The 22,897-nt window shown below is 37.2% G+C and overlaps 1 protein-coding gene across 1 annotated transcript in view; it reads left to right on the forward strand.

Moving 5' to 3' along the window:
• The first annotated feature begins 12,678 nt into the window (after positions 1-12,678).
• Positions 12,679-22,897, forward strand: part of SPAG17 (sperm associated antigen 17) — a 219,474-nt gene continuing 209,255 nt past the window's right edge. Inside the window, exon 1 of the mRNA XM_078072554.1 lies at positions 12,679-12,825. Within this exon, the coding sequence (XP_077928680.1) occupies positions 12,739-12,825 (87 nt within the window). The 5' untranslated portion in view covers positions 12,679-12,738. The remainder of the gene's footprint in view (positions 12,826-22,897) is intronic.

Genomic DNA, 22,897 nt, shown 5'->3' on the forward strand with positions numbered 1-22,897 from the left:
TAAAATTACCTTTTAACAACTTAGTAACATGAATACTTTTTCATACACATGAACCCTAAAAGACTTTATCACCAACAGATTATCATTAAAATAAATTAGAAAGGTTGAACTGCACAAGGAAGGGAAATTATACAGGAGGAAACGTGTGAGATGAAAGAAGAAATGATGGGTAAAGAATAGCCCAAATTGTGGGCAAATCTAAGCATCTTAGCAAACATTGACTATCTTTTTGGGGAGAGGACAAAATCGAATGCATTGCAATTGCACAATGGTACTGTGCAAATGACAAGGGGTTGGTGGAATTTAAAGCGGTCCAAAGTTCTTGTTTTGTTTCAGAGGAGACTTTGATAAAATTTAAGTATGTATGTTAAAATTTCTAAGGTAATTAAAAGAACGTACATGGAGTGTTTAACTTGTATCTAGTACAGGATATAAATGAAATACTAAACAAAAGCCTCAGCAAATAAAAAATTAATAAAATGACAAGAAAGGAGACAAAAACACAGATCACTAGAAAAGCAGAACAAAGAGAAAGTACAAAATAATACAGTAGAAATAAATTCAGATCAATTGACAGTCATAGTAATCAGTATATAAAAATTATAGACCTTAAGGCAAAAATCATTCTTTAGAAGTGAGAGAATCACTACACAATGATAGAAAGTTGCATATTACTAATAAGACACAATAATTCTAAACTTGTATGAATCAAATGACACAGCTTCAACAGATATAGAACAAAACTTGATAAACTTCAAGAATGAATTTAAAAATCTACCTTTAAGGAAAGAGATTTTAATATCTTTCTAAATAATTCATAATTAACTGGACAATAAATCAGTAGGAATATTGAAAAAAATGAATAATATGAACTCAATCTTAGCTCTTTACAGAGGCCACTACTTCCATCAATAAGGAATACTCATTCATTTTAAGTACACATAAAACATTTACAAAAATTGAGCACAGATGTGTCCATAAAATGTATGTCAATAAATTTCAAAGAATAAACATCATTCAGAATAAATTACTCGTAACATGATTAAGTCAAAAATGAATATTAAAGGGATAACTGGAAAAAAATCCACACATTTGGAAACATAGAATTGCATTTCTAATAACTTATGGGTCAAAAAGAAATTACAATGAAACTTAGAAATATAAAGCAATACCAATAATACAATAGTACTTACCAAAACTTGTGATATAAAGCTAAAATAGTACTTACAGGAAAATACGTTGTCTTAAATGATTATATTAACAGAGAAAAAAACACTAAAATTAATGTACTAAGCATCCACCTTTATAAAGTTGAAAATAATAGAATACAATGTAGTAAGTAGAAGGAAATAACAAAGAGTAAAAAATAATAAAATAAGAAACAAACATACAATAGACAGAATCAAAAAGCCCAAAGTTGTTTTATTTTTTATTTTTATTTTTTAGAGAGAGAGAGATGGTGGGGGGTGGGCAGAGGGAGAGCCAGACTTGAGGCTCAATCTCACGACCCTGAGATCATGACCTGAGCCAAAATCAAGAGTTGGACACTTAACTGACTGAGCCACCCAAGCACCCCCCAAAGTTGTTTTTAGAAAAGACTAATAAAATTAGCAAATCTCTGGGAAGTTTACTCAAGAAAAAAGAAAAAAAAGCACACATACACAACCTTCAGAATGAAGGAAGAGATACAGTTACATACCTTCAATTATAAAAATAATGGGAGAGGGGCGCCCGGGTGGCTCAGTCATTAGGCGTCTGCCTTCGGCTCAGGTCATGATCCCAGGGCCCTGGGATCGAGCCCCACACCTGGCTCCCTGCTCGGCGGGAAGCCTGCTTCTCCCTCTCCCACTCCCCCTGCTTGTGTTCCTGCTCTCGCTGTCTCTCTCTCTGTCAAATAAATAAATAAATAATTAAAAATAATGGGAGAATAATATAACTTCATACAATTAACTTTAAAACAAAAATGCAAATTTTTTAAGAAAAGTGTAACTGCTTAAAACTAACTCAAGAATAACGAGGAAACCTAAATAATGTTAAAGCCATTAAAGAACATCAAATTTGATTAACATGAAATCAGACGTTAAATATTTTTTTCAAAAAACAAACAAACGGAGCGCCTGGCTGGCTCAGTTGGTTAAGCATCTGCCTTCAGCTCAGGTCATGATCCCAGAGTCCTGGGATTGAGGCCCACGTCAGGTTCTCTGCTCAGCAGGGAATCTGCTTCTCCCTCACCCTCTGCCCTTCCCACACCCCTGCCTCATGCTCATTCTCTCTCGTGCTCTCTGCCTCTCTCTCTCTCAAAAAAATAAATAAAAATCTTTAAAACAAACAAACAAAAACAGAAAAACCTCACCAGGCCCAGTTTTATACCTATAATAAATCTTTTCCAAAAACTCTAGGAACTGATAATTCTAATCTTATTCGAACTCTATCAGCAAACAGAAAAAGAAGATATACTTCCCAATCTATTTGATAGACTAATATAATTTTGTTATCAAAACAAAACTAGGACAGTATGAAAAAGAGAATTACAAGTGAATTTCCTTTGTGAACAGCGATAATTTTAATTCCCCTCAGACAATGAGAAGGATTGGGTTGAATTTAACTTACAAGAATTAAAATATTTACTAATTGTAACAATATATGAAAATGCCAAGAAATTTTCTTTTCAGCAAGCAGCAAACAAAAGCACTGAATTGGAGACTGTAGAGATTATTCCCTATTTGCATGGGAGAATGACTCATGGCCTTCAATTCCTGATAGCAGGAGTCAGGTGAATGAATAGACCAGGTGGGACCTCCTCTATGATGCATCCCATACAAATTCATACATGTGTGTAGCAATCACAAGATGCTGCTAAGGACAAACACCTTAGTAATAACCTGATCATTCTTTTTTTTAATAGTAAAATGGGTTTTTATTTTTTATTTATTTATTTTCAAATTTTTTTATTTAAATACAATTTAGTTAACATATAGTGTATTACTAGTTTCAGGGCTAGAATTAAGTGATTCATCAGTTGCATATAACACCCAGTGCTCATTCCATCAAGTGCCCTCCTTAATGCCCATCACCCAGTTACACCATCCCCCCACCCACGTTCCCCTGCAGCAGCCCTCAGTTTGTTTCCTATAGTTAAGAGTCTCTTATGGTTTGTCTCCCTCTCGGCCTTCCTCTTATTTTATTTTTCCTTCCCTTCCCCTATGTTCATCTGTTTTGTTTCTTAAATTCCACATATGAGTGAAATCATATGGTATTTGTCTTTCTCTGACTGACTTATTTCACTTATCATAATACCTTCTAGTCCTATCCACGTCATTGCAAATGGCAAGATTTCATTCTTTTTATGGCTGAGTAATAGTCCTGTGTGTGTGTGTGTGTGTGTGTGTGTGTATCACATCTTCTTTATCCATTCATCAGTCAATGGACATCTGGGCTTTCCATATTTTGGCTATTGTGGACATTGCTGCTATAAACATTGGGGTGCATGTACCCTTTCGAATCAGTATTTTTGTATCCTTTAGGTAAATACCTAGTAGTGCAATTGCTGGGTCATAGGGTAGTTCTATTTTTAACTTTCTGAGGCACCTCCATACTGTTTTCCAGAATGGCTGCACCAGTTTGCATTCCCACCAAAAGTGTAAGAGAGTTCTCCTTTCTCCGCATCCTCACCAACATCTGTTGTTTCCTGAGTTGTTAATTTTAGCCATTCTGACTGGTGTAAGGTGGTATCTCATTGTGGTTTTGATTTGTATTTCCCTGATGCCAAGTGATGTTGAGCATTTTTTCATGTGTCTGTTGGCTATTTGTATGTTTAAATGTCTGTTCATGTCTTCTGCCCATTTCTTGACTTGATTTTTTTTTTTGGGGGGTGTTTGATAAGTTACAGATTTTGGATACTAGTGCTTTATCTAATATGTCATTTGCAAATATCTTCTCCCATTCCATAGGTTGCTTTTTAGTTTTGTTCATTGTTTCCTTCGCTGGGCAAAAGTTTTTTATCCTGATGAAGTCCCAATAGTTCATTTTTGCTTTTGTTTCCCTTGCCTCTGGAGACATGTAGTAATAACCTGATCATTAAGTAATTCTGTAGTCAAAATGAGATGTGAAAGAAGTTAAGAATGTGCCACACAAGCAGGAAGTACTAATATGCTTATCAAGTGTCCCAGTCACTTTTATGCTAGAGTGTGTTTTAATGAGAATAAAAAACCCCAGAGGACAAGGAGTTGAAGGAAGAGAAACGAAGGTAGAGAAGGAAATGGATGGTCAATAGAGATAGCACAGTTTTGAAAGTGGGGGAATGGAGTAGGGTGGGAAAAAACAGATGTGAAAATAGACTATTGTGAGTGTGAGTGGTGTCAACCCTTGGTAGTACCAAAACACTAAAGTAAAAATTTAAGTTGTTAACTGAATTCTAAGCCTCATGAGAGTAGGGAGAGCATCCACCATGTTCTGAGCATAGATCCTGGCATATAAAAGACACTCAACATGAATGAATGAGTGAATGAATGCATAGCTGATAAAATATGAGCAGGGTAGAAGGCACCATGTGGTATTGGATTAGAGTGATAAACATCAGCATGAATTTGTGCTACATAAATGGGTATATAGAGATAATTGTGTGTATATGTTTCTATTCATGGGTTATTTCTTAATTCTGCCTAGTGAAAGCACCTAGAAACAAACAACACTCTGGTAGCTACAAGCATTCCCAACACTCAGATCTTTAATTCCACTCTCCAATAAAAAGAACCAGGGCTCTTTGGAGAAATGGCTGATTCTAGGGCTGGGGCAGGGAATATGCAATATGAGCCTGGGACATCTGGTAGTGCCAGAAAGTAAAGAAGGGGTTAAAAAAGAGAGAGAGATAGAAAAAACAAAGAGGGAAGAGTACATCAAGAAGACCCAGGAGTCAAGTGAAAGAACTCCCTACGGTCAAAGCTAGAACAATTAAGCTAAGCACCAAATAAATAAAGTAGTATTGGATTATAGCCTGAAGAATAAATTAAATATTCATGAATCCTTACTGATAAAAATAAATGATTGAATAAATAAGTGGTAGGGAGTAAAGGATTTCTGATACAGAAGAATTCCACATACTTATGTAGACACTGCCTCCCTCAGGGAGGTGGAGCACAACTCCCCATATCTGAAGTGTGGGCTGCACATAGTTGCCTCCTTTCAAACAATATAGCATCAAAAATTGGTGGTGGAGGGCACTACTTTATAGTGGAGAACACTACCAACCTCTACCTTAGCCAGGTGTTCAAGGTTAACACCCTCAATAAGTCATGTTGATAGCATGTACCCTTGGTATCATGTGATGCCATACTCATAACTGGCACTTTATGTCTTCATTCTTTCTCCCCAATCCTATAACCCCAGTCTAAGTATAAGAAAAACATCAGACAGACCAAAATTGAGAGACTTTCTATAAAATATCTTACTATTTCAAACTATCAAAGTCCTGAAAAACAAGGAGAGTTTGAGAAATTATAACAGTTTAGAGGAACCTAAGGAGACAGAATATCTAAATGAAATGTAATATCCTGGATGGAATCTTGGAACAGAAAAGGGACATTGTGGGTAAAAACTATTAGTTAACAATAGCATATAAATATTGGCTCATTAGTTGTAACATACTAATTTAAGATGTTAACAATAGGAGAGACTGGGTGGAGTAAATTGGGATTCCAGGCACTAACTTTGCAACTTTTCTATAAATCTAAAACTACTCTAAGGTAAAAACTTCATTCAAAAAATATTAGGTAACATTTATTGAGGGCATAGTACAAGCCAACTCTTTTAAGCAGTTATATCTACTAAGTACTTTAAGCTTCACAACAACCCTATAATGCAAACATGATTATCCCATTTCATAAAGGAACTGAAACAAAGAGGGGTTAAATAATTTGTCCAAGGCTGTCGCACAGCCAGCGAGTGCTGGAGCAGGGAACAGAGCCTAGGAGAAATAATTTTTTCCTTCTTAGTAGAAGATGATCTCAAGAAGTGTCTCTTAGCATCATGATTTGATTCTCTGCTTTTTAATAGATCTGTTGTGTTGAGGGTGGAGTATATGGCAAGTTAAAAAGCTAATATTGAGGCATTTTGGAAACTATGGTAACAAATAGATTAATAGGGTTTCAAACTCCTACTAGAGTGAAGGGGGAGGGCGAGAGATTATGGGTATAAATGTGAGTAACTTAAGCTTTATAAAAACAATTTCGATAAAATGAGGAACTTACTTAGTGGGATAAATTGGCAATGGTTATTACCCAGAAAAGTATAGTAGGGAAAATGGCCACACTCTAAAGGATTAAGACAGCTGGCTCAGGTAGAGTGCATACCATAACACAAAAATAATCGTAGAAGTTTTAAAATGTGGATGATCGTCAAATTGTATAACTTGATTGTGAACAAAATTAGAAGCCTAGAGATTATAGCCAGCAGAAGGGGGGAAAAAAAACCTTTAAGAACATAAAGAAGGCACTGCTATGCATAAGAGAAAAAGTGAAGTACAGCAATCAAAGCATAACAAAGAATGAGGTTTTGTTTTGTTTAATATATAGCAGAGCGTTGAAATCTAAGAAAGAGTCAATGAAGCCATTATTTTGATAGGCAAACCCAGAAATGGTGGGCTCCCATAAAGGAAATGGTGGAAGACCTGAATAGATTCATTCAGAAATAGTGTGAGGCAGAGAAAGCAGCCATTATCTAATATGACCTTCAGAAGCAATATTTATTCTGATTGACTTGTGCCTTGGCTGAAATTATTTTATGTTTGAATGAGTCTTTTCTTATAATCTTCCTTTTCTTCCTAATGCTGGGAAGAAATCTTTTCTTTCCCCTCATATTCTTTCCTTATTTCCATTTATATCAGCCATGAGGCAGAGCCTTCATTGGATGTTTTCTGAGAACGTGTATTCAGAAAGAGACAGACATGGAGTGTAGGAACTTTTCCTTAATATTAGCAAATCCCTCCTCCTTTTTCAGGCCGACATCTTCACCAAACAGAAAGCAGATTTAAATAATAAGGTTTCCAAACTATTATATTGTTACCAGAAAGACTCTACAGTTCAATGAAATCTCCTCTTAAATTTCTTAAAAACATAAAAGATGCCAGTTTTGTGAATATTTCTTTATACTTCACCTAGAAGCCAATGCTTATCAATATCTGAAAAAAAGATGTCAAATAAGATACATATAATAAAAACTGTGTTGTAATAAATGTGATTTTTCAAAGAATTCACCACATATTAAACTACAGGAAATGTAAAAAAAAAAAAAAAAAAAAATGCCCTCTTGGCATGCCTGGTTGGCTCAGTCAGTTAAGCCCTGACTCCTGATTTCAGCTCAGGTCATGATCTCATGGGTCATGAGATGGAGCCCCAAGTCAAGCTCTACACTCAGCGGGGAGTCTGCTTGAGATTCTCTTTCTTCCTCTCCCTCTGCACCCCCCCACTCATACATGCTCTCTCTCTTTCTCTCTCTCTCTCTCTCAAATAAATAAAATACTGTCTTAAAGACCAGTGTATTTAGTAAATGTTCTCCAGAGAAACATAAGCAATAGAATATATAGATACAGATATGGACACATATAGACATATAATATCTTTTCTTCCCAAAAGATTGTTCCGTGGTCTGGCATATGATTTAATGTAGGCTCACCTCAACCATAGGTTTTGAACCTTGTACACGGTAAAAAGAAAGTTATTATTTAACATAGCACAAATTTATAAGTGACAGACATCTGATAAAACATTAAGAAATCAAACATTTAGCTAAGCATTTAGAGAAATGACTTACCATGAGTTATGGATTTTGAAACAGTCCCCAAAGGATTTACAGCAAATCCCTTCACTGAAGACATTTAAAATTAGATTCAAAGAAAAACTTGAGTGAGAGCATACTGGAGTGAAAACTCCCACACTAACAAATGTGAAACAGATGAATTTTAGTTTTTCTATTTTTAATATACACAACTGTTATTTTTCTGATTCATTAAAAAATAGATTTGGTATTCTAAACTCTTGGCCACAAATAACATAAAATAAAATAAAAATTAAATCAGCATCACTTAATTACAGTTCCAGAGACCTATAGATATATGATAAGACATTCAAGGCCAAAACTGTAAACTTCGAATATTGTTTTTATCATTCAAGAGGGTTCTTAGGGAAGTTCTTCTTTAGAAAATGATCTACTCCCAAGCTCCCCACAATTCACTGGGGATTCTGACCTGCAGACACTGCAGCTGATTTTAATTGCCATGATGATGCATAGAGAGAGATGTGATATCTGGAGTAACTGACTTCTAAACAATGAGGGGCTTTAAAGATTAAAGTCAACACTTTAAATTGCACTCACAACTGAATAGGAAGCTAATGCTGACCATAGAATGCAGGTGTAATATTCTCCATATGTTTTGAAACTTGTAGCTGAAAGAGATCAAGCCCTCTGCATCACACACAATAAAAACTCAGGGACAGTGCGTTACGACATTGTATTTTGAAGACTGGAAGCACAAAGATTATGATGGTAAATAACACAAACATACGGTGAGAAGTGTTCTTAGATGTAGGATGCCAGTCTGAAAAATCAGTGCACATCTGTGAGACCTTCTTAGCCAAAGGCAAGCAGATTGTTCTAGCTAAATATTCTTTGAATGCCTGAAATGTTGGCCTAGAAGTGAATTGGTCCATAGCTCTTAATGTTACCTAGTAAGGACCCTGGGTGCATCAAGAGCTGGCTCGATCCTTTCAGTATGAGAAGTAATGCTTAGACTTCATGCCTAAATAAGAGTTCACTGAACACTATAAGATTGAAGTATAAAACTTTTAAAAACAACTTATTCCGTAATCATAGTATCCTTAAGAAACAGTGCATCCCTAAAAGTAGACAGTCCTTGGTGAACAAAACAATATTAAATGCAAAAATTACTTGAAACAAGCCAGAAGTAACCCTGCCAATGTGGAAGAAAATCCTCCAAATAGTCTAGTTTTGTTTTAGCCACTGACATATGGGAAAATTTATGTAGTAAAGTATATGCTTATAAAGTTTCAATTTATATTTAGTTGGGGAAACAATTTATTATACCAAAAAAGCATAAATGTGTGACAGATGGCAATGCTCTTTTTTTTTTCTCTTCTTGGCAGTGTCCCTTTTTAGCTGAATGGCTTTCACTTCTTAAAACTATGAACACTGTCATTCACACCTATTTTCTGAAATTAAACAGACCAATTCTATGATGAAACCTCCCATAAATTTGGTTACTGTATAATGTCTTCCCCTTTTGTATCATAAATTATCCACAGTGCCACTTTCCCTAGAATAATGAAATAGGCCAAAAGTAGGAAAGAGGCATAAAACTTTAATTTCAAATTCTCTAAATAGGTTTTTTTAAAAAAATCTACATAAAAATTCTTCTGTTAGGACTTTTACAAAGGAAATTATAAAAGATTATATTGGAAGTACATTTTTCCATCCTGAAATCTTTATTTTTGACATTTAAAATGTTTAATTCCTCTAAATCATTTGCTAGATCATAATTTATGTTCACAGATGTCTTTCTAGTGAAGGGTCTCGGTTCGTTTTCTGAAAAATGAGCAAAAATCTCCATTGGTGTACGTGACATAAGCAGACTGATTCATTGTATTACTCAAATATGCAAACCCCTTCTTTAAAGTAAGGAATTTATTAACTTGATAAAGAAGTGAAAGAATGTACTGTAGAAGCAGGTGGAGGGCAAGGTAAAGGGTGCAAGAGGGCGGGTACCACTAGCTGCAGTAGCCGGAAGGGCAAGGATTGGATTTTTTAGCCTCCCACAGTGGCCAACACTGCATCCCGCCTGCTTGAAAGTCACGAGCTCATTTTCTCAGGCCATTGTGGGAAGGCTGGCTACCGTTAGATTTATTAAAAGCTGACTCTCAGATGAAAACTATCAAAAACGTTGGAGTAGTTAGGGTAACTCTAGCTGCTATAGCAAACACCAATATTTCAGCAGCTTAAGAAAATAAAAGTCTATTTCTCATGCACTTAGTGGTCCCAAGCAATGCCTTTGGTGGAGAAGACAGGGTGGAGCTCAGGGGTAAGGGAGACTTTGGAACCTCTGTGCCACAGCGATCATTCAGAAACGCAAGACTTTCAGTGTCACCCCAATACCAGAGCATGAATAATGCTCGGGAGATATTTTTAAAGGCCAGGCTTAGATATGCCCATATATCATTCTACTTGTGTCCCCTGGCTAGAACTCAGTCACATGTTCCCATCGAAGAATAAGGAAGGCTGAAAAATGTTGTCTGACTCTCACAGTAGGGGGAAAGAGAATGAAATGTTTGATGAAGAGCTCATCAGTTTTTACCACAATATATGTCACCAAAATTTTGTTGCTGCAAAAATTGGGGTTAGACAGCTGTTACTTATAAGACAAAGCTAGTGACACTTTCTCTGCAATTTTAAAGAACACCTAATTTTACTTTTTCTCCTCATTCCATTTTTCTCCTTCATTTCTCTTTCTTATCTGCAACCTATTTTATTAATCATCTGCTAGCAATTTGGCTGAACTGATTGTCCATAATGTTTTATATTGAAATATGCATTCACATTCAAGAAGAAAGAAAATTAGTAACATAGTATGACACACATAAACATCTAGTTAAATTTTTTATAAAATCTAACTGGAAGGCCAACAAACTTTTTACTGCTTCTCTAATAAAAATGCAAGACCTTTTTCCCAGACGGTTTAAACCCATGGGAAGACTTATGGTCAAAATGAAGAATGATGTGTAATCAATGATTCCTTACATTTTTTTTTTTTGTCTGTCAGGGATTCATCTTTATATTCAAACTGTAACCCAAAGACAGTTTTCATCTAATACGAAAGCAATGAATCATGGATCACTACATCAAAAACTAACGATGTATTTTATGGTGACTAACATAACATAACAAAATTAAATTAAATTAAAAAAAGAAAAAAAAATTTTAATGATGAACAAAATTTTGGAGAAATTTCTATGATAATGGATCAGTGGCAGCCTACGTGGTTGCAGCGAAGACCCTCAGGAAACTCTCTTTCTGGCATGATTCCTCTGGGCTCACTAGGCATCAGACATTTTATTCTCATGACAAGAGAGGGCTTCGAGATAGGACTTGTGACTAGGCTACATGGATCTAGTCCATCCCAGAAGATAAATACACATATTGCAGCAAGAAAGGAAAAGTCGATGTTTTTTGTAAATTTCCTATGAAAAGGCTGTTTCTAGAAATTGTGCTTTCTCTTTAATAATCTGTATTAAAGAACTGGGGTGGGAGGAGAAATTTCCCTTTGTTGGTCCAAATTATGAATAGGAGTTGAGAAGCAGTGGCATCTTTAACCCCCCCCCCCCCCCCCCCCCCCCCGCCCAATGAAGTAAGATAGTAGTGGCTGGATATCACCATGGCCCTCACACATAAATTTATTCCTCAAAGAAAGCAATAAAAAGCATTACAACACCTTACTCCGTAGAAGGTCAGCTGGCAGGTTGTGCTGAATGAAATTAAGCCGCAGGTCACTTGCGTCTCCTTAGCCATCCCTGGTCCATTGGGATTGTTGAAGCATCTCACCTCCCGGCAAGCGCAGGGTTCAGGCGAATAGCTAAACATTGCATTTTATAGGTACTAAAAGCAAAACACCTTTGGTTGAGTTCTGCCCCTGTCTGTCCTTAAATCAGTCTTATTTATTTATAAAAAATAAATAAAAGTAAGTCTAGCCCCCCAAAGGGGGGCATCTCTCATTTTGGCAGTCCTAAAACAGTTGTAGGGGTTAATTAAGCGCACTGGATTTGGGAACCCGGACAATCCTGGATTCTAACCCTAGTGCCGTCACTCACACACCGTGGGATTTGCAAGAAGGTGGTTGTAAGAATTAAATGATAGAACTATGTGCAGGATATAGCCGTGATCACGAAACAGGAGCTGTTGTTATTACCATTACTATTATTACTGTCATTATTATTTGGGGGACTGTGACCACCATCTTTTAGGTAGTAGTGGTGAGTGTTGGGGGTGGGGGGGAAGAAAGACTACTTACCAGTGGAGGACGGTTTGGGAGAACTGGCGCTGATTAGACAGAGAAAAAGACCTGGAAAGATCTTAATCGCAACCACAGTTATACAACGGATCTCCTGGAGAAGTGATCCGACTTGTTTAGGAAGTCCGTGGGAGGAGGACCCAAGACCGAAGCCAAGGAAGGAGTTCAGGGAGATAAATTTGCACATAAGGAAGCAGTTGGGGCAGATTAGAATGGGTGAGAAAGTGACATGGGATGTCTCCTGAGGGAATCGGTTCTCCATTCGAGGTTGCCCAGGGTCGAAAAACTGTTGGTGTTGAAGTCATGGACGGGATTGCAGGGATTTTGAGTTTCTAGACAATGCCTGGGGCGGGAGAGGCTCCAAGTAGCCGCAGAGGGGCGAAGCGAAGCCGGCCTCGGCCTGACCTCTCCCATTTGCACAGTTGTACCGCTGGAAAACCCTAAAATTTAATCAGGGGGTCTGGGAGTCCCGCGTCGGGGTTGCCGCGGGCTGGGAAGCTCGGTTGCTATGGTGACGGAAGCGGTTGGCCCGTGGCTTCCGAACAGGTTTGGGGGAGGGGAACCGAAGTCGTTCAGGAACTGGGCGTGGCTTCGGTTACTATGGCAGCGGGGACGCTTAGTCGGGGCCCGAGCCCAGTTTAGACGCCAATGCTCCTCCCGTCCTTTGCATGGCACCCAAGAAAGAGAAAGGCGGGACTGCGAACAACAGTTCGAAGATATGGGAACCCTCGCTCATCGGTGCACACTTCAATCAGGTGAGCCCGGAGCCCCGTAAGTCCTCCCTGACCCCGGCAGTGCCAACGCCCCGTGAGAGCTTGGAGACGCCTCCGCCAGGCTCGCCCTCTCTTCCAGACCCCACCGTCGCCCCTTCCGAAAACAGTTCTTGATTCCGTTCTCCCAAGCCCGGTCGTTCCTCCCACCCCTCTCTTTTGCTTTTATAAATCAGCCCTAGCCAAAATAACTTTTTCTCCATTTGCTTTGAGATTGTGTAGGCCAAGTTTGGGCTTGGAGTGAAACTTTCTGCTTGAATTATAAACTGCTGAACAACAGAATTTGATGGAGGTGCTGACACTGCATTAGCTTTAGTGTTGCAAATATGAAGCTATAATTTTCCTAGCTGAATGGAAAACCTAAAGGCACTATTTTTCCTTAGGGCTTGAAAACCTGAAATAATACTCAGCTTTCTCAGTTCTGCTCAAACAGTATCATTTCAATAAATCTTATATATTAAAAGAAAGAATTTGAACTCACAGTAATATGTAGTCTTAACTACAAAGGCTGAACTTCTTCAGTTTGTTGAGTTCATGTTTTTTAATAGTAGGGGAAGACAATGACCCTCCACCTCCTCTCATATTTTTTTTTTTTTCTCAGTTTGATTTCTGGTCTGCTCCCAGAAGAAAATTCCTGGATTAACCCAACAGTCCAATGCCCAGAGGCATGCCTTACCCACCAATGTAACAGACTCTGAATAGGAGTGAATTCCTTATTCACCGGGTTTAGCAAAGTGCTTTGCATATAGTGGGTACTCAAAAAATAGTTTTGCCTTGGCACCCAAAGTTGCTTTCTGTACAGTTGCTACTCAGGGAAATATAGTGTGCCAGTAGGTATAGTTGTGTGTGTGTGTGTGCGTGTGTGTGTGTGTGTGTGTGTGTACTGGGGGTGAGAGAAAGGGAAGTCTTTCAGTCTTCCATAAGCCAGTTTTTAGAATTAACTGATTAAAGAATCCACATCAGTAGTAATTTTGAACTCGTGTGTTCACATGGAGCTGCACTAGACTTGGAAGGGAACCAACAAGTTTACAATTTGGTTTCAGTGAATCTACCTGTATTTTGGGCTGTCCTTTCAGGTTGGACTAATTGCTAATTTTTTAAAAGATTTTATTTATTTATTTGTTTGCTTGTTTATTGAGAGAGAGAGAGAGAAAAGAATCTCAAGCAGACTCCATGCTGAGTGCAGAGCCCGGGGTGGGGCTCGATCTCACAACCCTGAGATCATGACCTGGGCCGAAACCAAGAATCGGACACTCAATGGACTAAGCCACCCAGACCCCCCCATTGCTAATTTTTTAGTACGTTTAGTTGGTTCTAAAACACAAAGTGATAGCAAATAATACAAGGCAGTCTGTTACTAAGCACTAAATGACTAGATAGTGACTAGAAGTTAGGAAGACAAGTGTGGGCTGGGATTGTCAGGAAATGTTTTGTAAAATAACTTGCCTTTAGCTAGGCCCTAAAGAATAGGTAGAATTCGAGCAGGTAGAAGGAAGGAGGATGATTATTTTGGGTAAGGAGGCCAATATATGCCTTAAATAAATCTGGGGCATTTATTTTTTTTTCTATTCTTTTCTTTTTTTATTATTATGTTGTGTTAATCACCATACATTACATCATTAGTTTTTGATGTAGTGTTCCATGATTCATTGTTTGCATATAACACCCAGTGCTCCATGCAGAACATGCCCTCTTTAATATCCATCACCAGGCTAACCCATCCCCCCATCCCCCCGCCCCTCCAGAACCCTCAGAGTTTGTTTCTCAGAGTCCATAGTCTCTCATGGTTCGTCTCCCCCTCCGATTTCCCCCCCTTCATTCTTCCCCTCCTGCTATCTTCTTCTTCTTTTTTTTTTTTTAACATATAATGTATTATTTGTTTCAGAGGTACAGATCTGTGATTCAACAGTCTTACACAATTCACAGTACTCACCATAGCACATACCCTCCCCAATGTCTATCACCCAGCCACCCCATCCCTCCCACCCTCCACCACTCCAGCAACCCTCAGTTTGTTTCCTGAGATTAAGAATTCCTCATATCAGTGAGGTCATATGATACATGTCTTTCTCTGATTGACTTATTTCGCTCAGCATAATACCCTCCAGTTCCATCCACGTCGTTGCAAATGGCAAGATTTCATTCCTTTTGATGGCCGCATAATATTCCATTGTATATATATACCACATCTTCTTTATCCATTCATCTGTTGCTGGACATCTTGGCTCTTTCTGGGGCATTTAAATTGAGCAAGAGAGATGTAGATGAGATTACTTCTGGTGTACATTGCTCCTGAATTAATTCCATCAATCAAATAGTCATTTACTAACTTTGCTATCTATGTATCAAAACATTTATCTTATTAATATACATGAAATATCACATCTCAAATTAGTTAAAAAGAAAATATTTAGGCACAATGGCAATAAGAATATAAAAATACGTCTTAGGGATGCCTGGGTGGCTCAGTTGGTTAAGCGTCTGCCTTCAGCTCAGGTCATGATCCCAGGGTCCTGGGATCAGTCCCACATCAGGCTCCCTGCTCAGCAGGGAGCCTGCTTCTCCCTCTCCCTCTGCTGCTCCCCCTGCTTGTGTTCCCTCTCTCTCTGTCTGACAAAGAAATGTAAAAAATTAAAATTAAATTAAATTAAATTAAAATTAAAAAATAAAAATACATCTTAGTGTGAGCTTGTACGTGACATAGACATTATATTTATGATCTCCGGCAGCATTAGGGAGTTAAAGATGCTTTCAAAGATAAATTAAAATCTTTTCATGCACCTGTCAAGGCAGCTTCTATCGGCCACAGCGAGAGGAAGAGGTGTTAACCTAAGCACCCGGTGACAGAAGGCACTGTCTGGAGACATCCTGGTCTAAGATATTTTTATTTCTATTTTTTGGGGGGATAAAATATAATAACATGAAATTTACCATTTCAACCATTTTTATTTATTTTATTTATTTTTTTAAAGATTTTATTTATTGGGGCGCCTGGGTGGCTCAGTCGGTTCAGTGTCTGCCTTCAGCTCAGGTCATGATCCTAGGGTCCTAGGATCGAGCCCCACATTGGGCTCCCGGCTCCGCTCCCCACTGCCCTGCTTATGCTCTCTTTCACTCTCTCTCAAATAATAAATAAAATCCCAAAAAATAAAATAAAATAAAGATTTTATTTATTTGTTTGATAGAGAGAGAGCACAAGGAGGCAGAGTGGTAGACAGAGGGAGAGGTAGAAGCAGGCTCTTCGCTGAGCAGGGAGCCCGATGTGGGACTCGATCCCAGGACCCTGGGATCATGACCTGATCCGAAGGCAGACGCTTAACTGACTGAGCCACCCAGGCACCCCGAATTTATATATTCTTTTGCCCATATATTTTTTTAAGATTTTATTTATGTATTTATTTATTTATTTGAGAGAGAGCATGCACACATGCACGCACAAGTGCGGGAGAGGGGCAGAAGGAGAGGGAGAAGCAGACTCCCCCATAATCAGGGAACCCAACATGGGGCTCCATCCCAGGACCCCAAGATCATGACCTAAACCAAAGTCAGACACTTACCTGACTGTGCCACCCAGGCGCCCCCTTTTGCCCATGTCTTTAATGGAGTTGTTGATTTTTTTACTGTTAAATTGTAGAACTAATTTATATATTCTGGATATTAAACCTTTATGAGATGTATGATTTGCAAATACTCTCTTCTTTTCCACGGGTTTCCTCTTCACTCTGTTGACAGTGTCCTTTGATGCACAAAGTTTTTAATTTCGACGATGTTCAATTTATCTAAGTTTTCTTTTGTTGATTGGGTAATTGGTGTCATATCCAAGAAATCACTACCAAATCCAGTGTCATGAAGTTTTTCCTCTAAGATTGTTATGGTTTTAATCTTGAATTTAGATGTGTGGTCCATTTTGAGTTAATTTTTGTATTTGGTGTGAGGTAAGGGTCCAACTTAATAATTTTTTTGCATGGAATATCCAGTTTTCCCAGCACCACTTGTTGAAAAGGCTGTCCCTTCTCATGGAGAAAGGGTGGGACAAGGGAGAGTACAAGTGTCACAAAATTTCCTACCATATCGAATGTGGCTTTTTCTTGATTGGGCATTCGCTTGGCTGCTTTAGATTTTTGACTGGTTTCAGAGCTCCTATAAAGTTATTTTAGTCAGTCTCTAGTTGTTCTTCTAATGTTTCCAGAGGGTACAGAGGGCACGTAACTGCCTAGTCTGCCATTTTGTTGATATCACTGTGGTCTAAGAGAATTTGTAATCAATTCTGATCTTTCCATTTCTTCCAAGCCTATTATATGATAGGTGATGCTGAGAAAGTGGAGATTAGTAGAAGCTTTGTTCATGACAATTTAGGAAAAATTTCCACAATTATCCAAACAATGTAGCCATTCTCTCTAGGAGCTTACAGATTGACAAGGCCTGTCTCTGGGTAACATCACATAGCTTCAAAATGACTGAGCTATATGTCTCAATCGGAATTTTGTGTTATGGTCAGAGCTTTTGTGTCAACACAGGGTAAAAGAACTCACAATGTTTTCTATGGTAAGTGACAGCATGATAACACTATAGAAAATACTCAGAAGTCAGATACAAATTCTTTTTTTTTTTCTTTAAGATATTATGGACTTTTACAAACCATAAGAGACTCTTAATCTCAGGAAACAAACTGAGGGTTGCTGGAGTGGTGGGGGGTGGGAGGGATGGGGTGGCTGTGTGATGGACATTGGGGAGCGTATGTGCTATGGTGAGTGCTGTGAATTGTGTAAGACTGATGCATCACAGACCTGTACCCCTGAAACAAACGATACATTATATGTTAATAAAAATTAATAATAATAATAAAAGAAGGTAAAAAAAGATATTATGGACTTTTTTCTCAAATGTGTTCTTCACAATTCCAGGTTCCCCAAAAGTTTGTTTGGGTTGATTTAGATTTCTCACAGGCAGAGTTTTGGGGATTTTGCTAATTTTGTTAAATCCTTTCATATTTTCAGATTGTCTGAGGATGGTTATTTCTTTTCATTTGCTCCTGGTTTTAGGTCTCATTTTTATTTGTAGCAAAAAGGCAGCCATAACTCATGAGACCATCTTTAGGCATAGCAACTATTCCATTTGCTTACTGTGACTCAGCACAAAAAAATTTTAAAAATAAACAGCAAAAAATTTATGCAATCCACATACCCCTTAACCCAGTCAGCTTCGCTATTCTAATTCACTGATTTCATTTTGTAATTATGATTTTACGTCCCTAATGCCCAACGTAAAGGACTAGACACTTATTGTCATTTGCTTTACATTTATCACTAAGATTTTACTTCTTGATTAAGACTTAAATTCTTCTTTAATATAAATATCTATATGCTTAAAAATATTTGGGAACATCTACCATAATATATTGAGGTCCTTACTGAGACTCAGGAGGTCTTGCTTCCAATTTCTATATTTTCATTTTCAATGTATGTTTTTATACAATGAAATGTATGATACTTTTCAAGTAAGTAATCATATTTGCATCAAAGACACAAATTTCTGCCCTGCATGGTAATGCCCTTCTTTACTATGCTTACTTAGAGGTGGAGACTCCCAGGGTATCTGGGCTAACCGGCCCCTTTCATACTGCTGACAATCTAAGCACTTCAGGGTCTGGCTCCTAGACATGCAGTGCTTTATCTTCCCTCACTTTGGCTCTAGGCTTTATCTTATAACTCAGTACTTAGTTACAGAATGCCTTGAATTATGTGCTAATGATTCATGTTTTATAGAACACAAGTATAATGTGAGTTGCTTCATAGCAAATCACATCTTTATACCCCTTGTACCTACTCCACAAAGACTAGCATAATTGTGGGCACAAGGTATCACACTCAAACCATATTAATGGAATTAATTCACTGATTTACTTTGAAACATGAAGAAATCTATATTGTAGAAACCGGGATAGTTAGTAGACTGTGGAGATGTGTTCTAAGAGAAAAAGAAGGGACAGAAAACATTTACATAAAAAAGCATCACAGCAGATACATAGCATGACTACAACAGTGCCTAGAAAACAACGATGCAATGATACCATTTCACTTCTCAGATGTTTCATCTGCCAGCCAGGAGGCATTCAAGTGAAAGTTCTTCAGAACATTTAGCTAGTGGTCTCTCCTTACTGGACTTCAGTTGAGGAATAATATTTTTCTCTTATTAAATGTAGCTCAGTGACAATAGCTGAGTTGTGCACATTTGAAAAATAGTAATAGAGTTCCTTCGAGTCTTGCACAAAGTTTTTATTTCTTATAAAGGTTTAATAGGGGGATAAAGGTTCAAGATAGGTATTGCTGAAATGTTAATATCCCAAACCTGTTAAACAAAGTTATAAAACATGTAGACATTAAGATAATAATAAACTGAGTTTAAGTCAGTTCTTTTGGGGGGAAAATGTTCAATTAAATGTACTGCTTGAACCATTACAAATATATTCTATCAAAAAGGGAAATACATTTTATTGGGCAGAATCCTTAAACAGTATTTGAGAGGCAGTGAAGGATTTTTCAACTTTTTTGATCTTAAACAGTGAGCTATTTCTCATGTTAATGTGTATTTAAGACTTACTGGAAATACTCATAATATGAGCTGAAGACTGATGTCTGGCAGCAAGCATATTTCTGAAATTGGGTTGGTTTTTATTACTATATTTTCTGAAATATGCTTTCATTGATATTTACAAAACAAATTGCCAGTTCACACAAAGGTTGTTTTAATAAAAGCCAATGAAAACAACTGAGTTGCTAGGAAGAATGTTAAGAGGGAAATGGACTTTTCATAACCTCACATTATAATTTCTCCTTTTTGGACAAAAATGTATTATTTGTATGAGTTTGGAACCAAAAGGAATTAGCATGTCAAAATATCTACCTAGATGTTATATGTGATCACTTTCATTGCAAATGAAAAATATTAAATGTAAGTAAAATATAAGTGTTGCCAATATGAGTTTGGCAACCCTCTAGGAAAATGTTAGTTAAGAAATGGTGAATGTTGACCATGTTGCAGCTCTAGCCTTAGAAACTATCATGGGCTCCCAGTTACCTATGGGATAAAATCCAAGATGCTCTGCCTGGCTTTCACAGCCCTGCCTAATTTGGCCTTTCTCTGCCCATCCATCTTTTTCTCTCTCTACTCCAGTTGAATAGTCTCCGTGGTATCCTCAGGCGCATACTGACTATACCCATGCAGGTTCTTGGCCTGAAGACCATCCAACTCCTTCTCATTAAAATCCTCCTTCATATCTTCCAGAAAGGACCTCAAGTCACACAGTTCTGTCCCTCATTGACTTTTCTCCTTCTACTAAATTACTCCAGGGATTGTTATCTTTACTGCTATCCTACTTTGAGCTGTGGTCCAACAATTTCAGCGTCATCTACTATATCTACATTCCTTTTCAACACTGCAAATTCCTGGAAGGTAGCAAAAGGTTAACATATTTAATTCCTTCCTTCCTGGTCACAGCACCTAAGAGTGATAAATAAGTACATAGTGATCTTCAAGAAATACTTTTGAATTAAATACATTGAGTATATTATACTGTCTCAGCCTCCTGACAGCTCTAAGATTACTCCCAACCCATTGGTTATAAGAACTTAAATTGAAGAAAATATCAAGGCCTTAGTTTTTGCAACCATAAAACAGGGACAATGGTCATACGTCCCTTGCAGATATTAGATCAATTGTTGAAAGGATTTAAAGGCATCTAGCACATAGTATCTCAGACTTCACATGTCCAAACCCAAACCCCAGATTTTCCCCTTCAAACCTGCTCTTCACCTTCTCATTGAGTGGTCTCACCATTCACCCAGTGAGTCACTAGGGCCAAAAATCTTGCATTCATAAGTTTTCTCCCCCTTTTATGCAACCTACAATTAACAATTAACTTTTAGTAAATCCTATTGGTTCTACCTTGGAAATGTATCTAAAATCTATCCTGTTGGTACTACCCTCACTGGTACAACCTAATCCAAGCCATCATCATCTCTTGCCTAAGCTACAAGTAGCTCAAGAGCTTCAGAACTTGGTCTCTTTCTCCCATTCTTGCTGACCTAGAGTCTTGTCACCATACAGACCTAGAGTGGTTCTTTTAATATGTAAGACTTAGAGAAAAATCCAAATGTTCTACCATGTCCTTAAAAGACTCTGTGTGTGTGTGTGTGCGTGTGTGTGTGTGTGTGTGTGTGTGTGTCCTCTGCCAACTACTTTGACTTGGTCTCGAATCTTCTATGACTCACCCCTTCACTCAGTTCTATGGTAACCACACTGGCTTTTTTACTGATCTTCAGATCCTTCAGAAAGCACATTGCCATCTTTGCCCTTGCTGTGCCCTTTGCTGAGAATGACCCCTCCCAAGAGAAGCATGTGAGTCACTCCTTCCCTTCCTTCAGGATTATGTTCAAATATCTCCTTCCCTGACCATCCTATTTAAACTACACCATCACATTCCACCCACTTAACCCTAACTCTGTTCCTGACCTTCTACTTTGCATATATTTCATTATTGTCTGTTTTCCTCCATGAAAACGTCAGCTCCACGAAGGCAGGGATTTATCCTGCTGACATACAGAGGGGTTCAAATAACACTGCTGAATGGAGGAATAGTAGGGGCTCAGTAAGAAGGAGCTCCTAGTAATAATCGTATTACTATATTTACTGGAGTGGTATGAAAATCAAATAAAGTATCTGAAAGAATATGGAACATTATGTACCCCAATATAAATATTTATAAATATTATCTTATGATAACATAATTATTATTGTTTTTGTTACTCTTTTATATATTTTCATATGGATGTTATACAAGTTCTTCAAATTCAGTATGTTCAAAACGTACTATCCTGTTCATTGAAGTTAGAAACACCCTAGCACCTCTTCTTCTAATTTGGTCAGCAAGTACTATTGGTCAGCAAGTACTATTACTATTACCTCTCTATTTCAGTTCCTTCTTTTTCACCCCTCATAACTTCCAACACTATTACAATAACCTTCTAAACTTCTTTCTCACCTGCCTTCATTCAGGGGTGAAAATTTAAAAATATGTTAACTGTCACAATTATATATAAATCAATATATATAATATATATATAAATTTTAAAAATTAAAAATCACTTTTTATTCTCTATAAAAACTAAACTATGTGTACCTTATGAAACTTCTTGCCAGATGGTATAATTTTTAGTACTTATCAGTCATCACATTTTTCTAATGATTTCAAAATCATTTGTTGGTTTTCAGAAGTGTTGGTACAGCCTCTGGTTGATGGGGTTCACGTCCTAAAATTTGCCTTTGTCTGAGCCATGAGGTGACATGAACAATGTACATAGGCTCTTCCTATAACTTTCCTTTTACACTGGTAGTCATTATGTAATTTGTAGTACTCTGTATGTAGAGAATGTCTCTTAATATCAATAATATCTTTCATCATACTAAAATTAATCAATTATACTTTTGCACTTTTTATAATTCCAGCTTTTGAACTTCTAATTGTTATGTTGAAATTTTTTTCTAGCCCTCATAATATTGTCTGGGTTTTTATATATTTAATTTCTTTATTATCAATTAAGTCACAAAACCATCATGGACTATCATATTTAATCAGTTGGCTTAATTTTATAAGTTTTTGATCACCCTATACATAATGTGGCTAAAGTTTAGGATTAAATAAATTGAAAAAGGTTATTAATTCATCATACTTTTCATTTTTGTCATAAAATAATAAACCCATTTCTGTGTAATTTATTACACAATATGATTGTTTTTCTCTTATAATTATTTCATTTTGTATCAGATGGTACCCTTTGTTCATTTGTTTCTCTGTATCTTCTGCTTCTTTATTGTTTGCTTTATTAATTTTATATGGGCACCATATTTTCATTTCTCTCTTATAAAGCTAAAGAACGTACTGAAATTTCTAGTAGAATATTTCATTAAAACCAAATCCCTAAAAGTTAATTACACTTCTCAAATGTTTAACTACTCCCACTTCATGATTTACATTAAACAAACACAAAGGCTTGGCATG

This window comes from Halichoerus grypus, chromosome 5, assembly GCF_964656455.1.
Source record: "Halichoerus grypus chromosome 5, mHalGry1.hap1.1, whole genome shotgun sequence".
NCBI classification, from domain to species: domain Eukaryota; kingdom Metazoa; phylum Chordata; class Mammalia; order Carnivora; family Phocidae; genus Halichoerus; species Halichoerus grypus.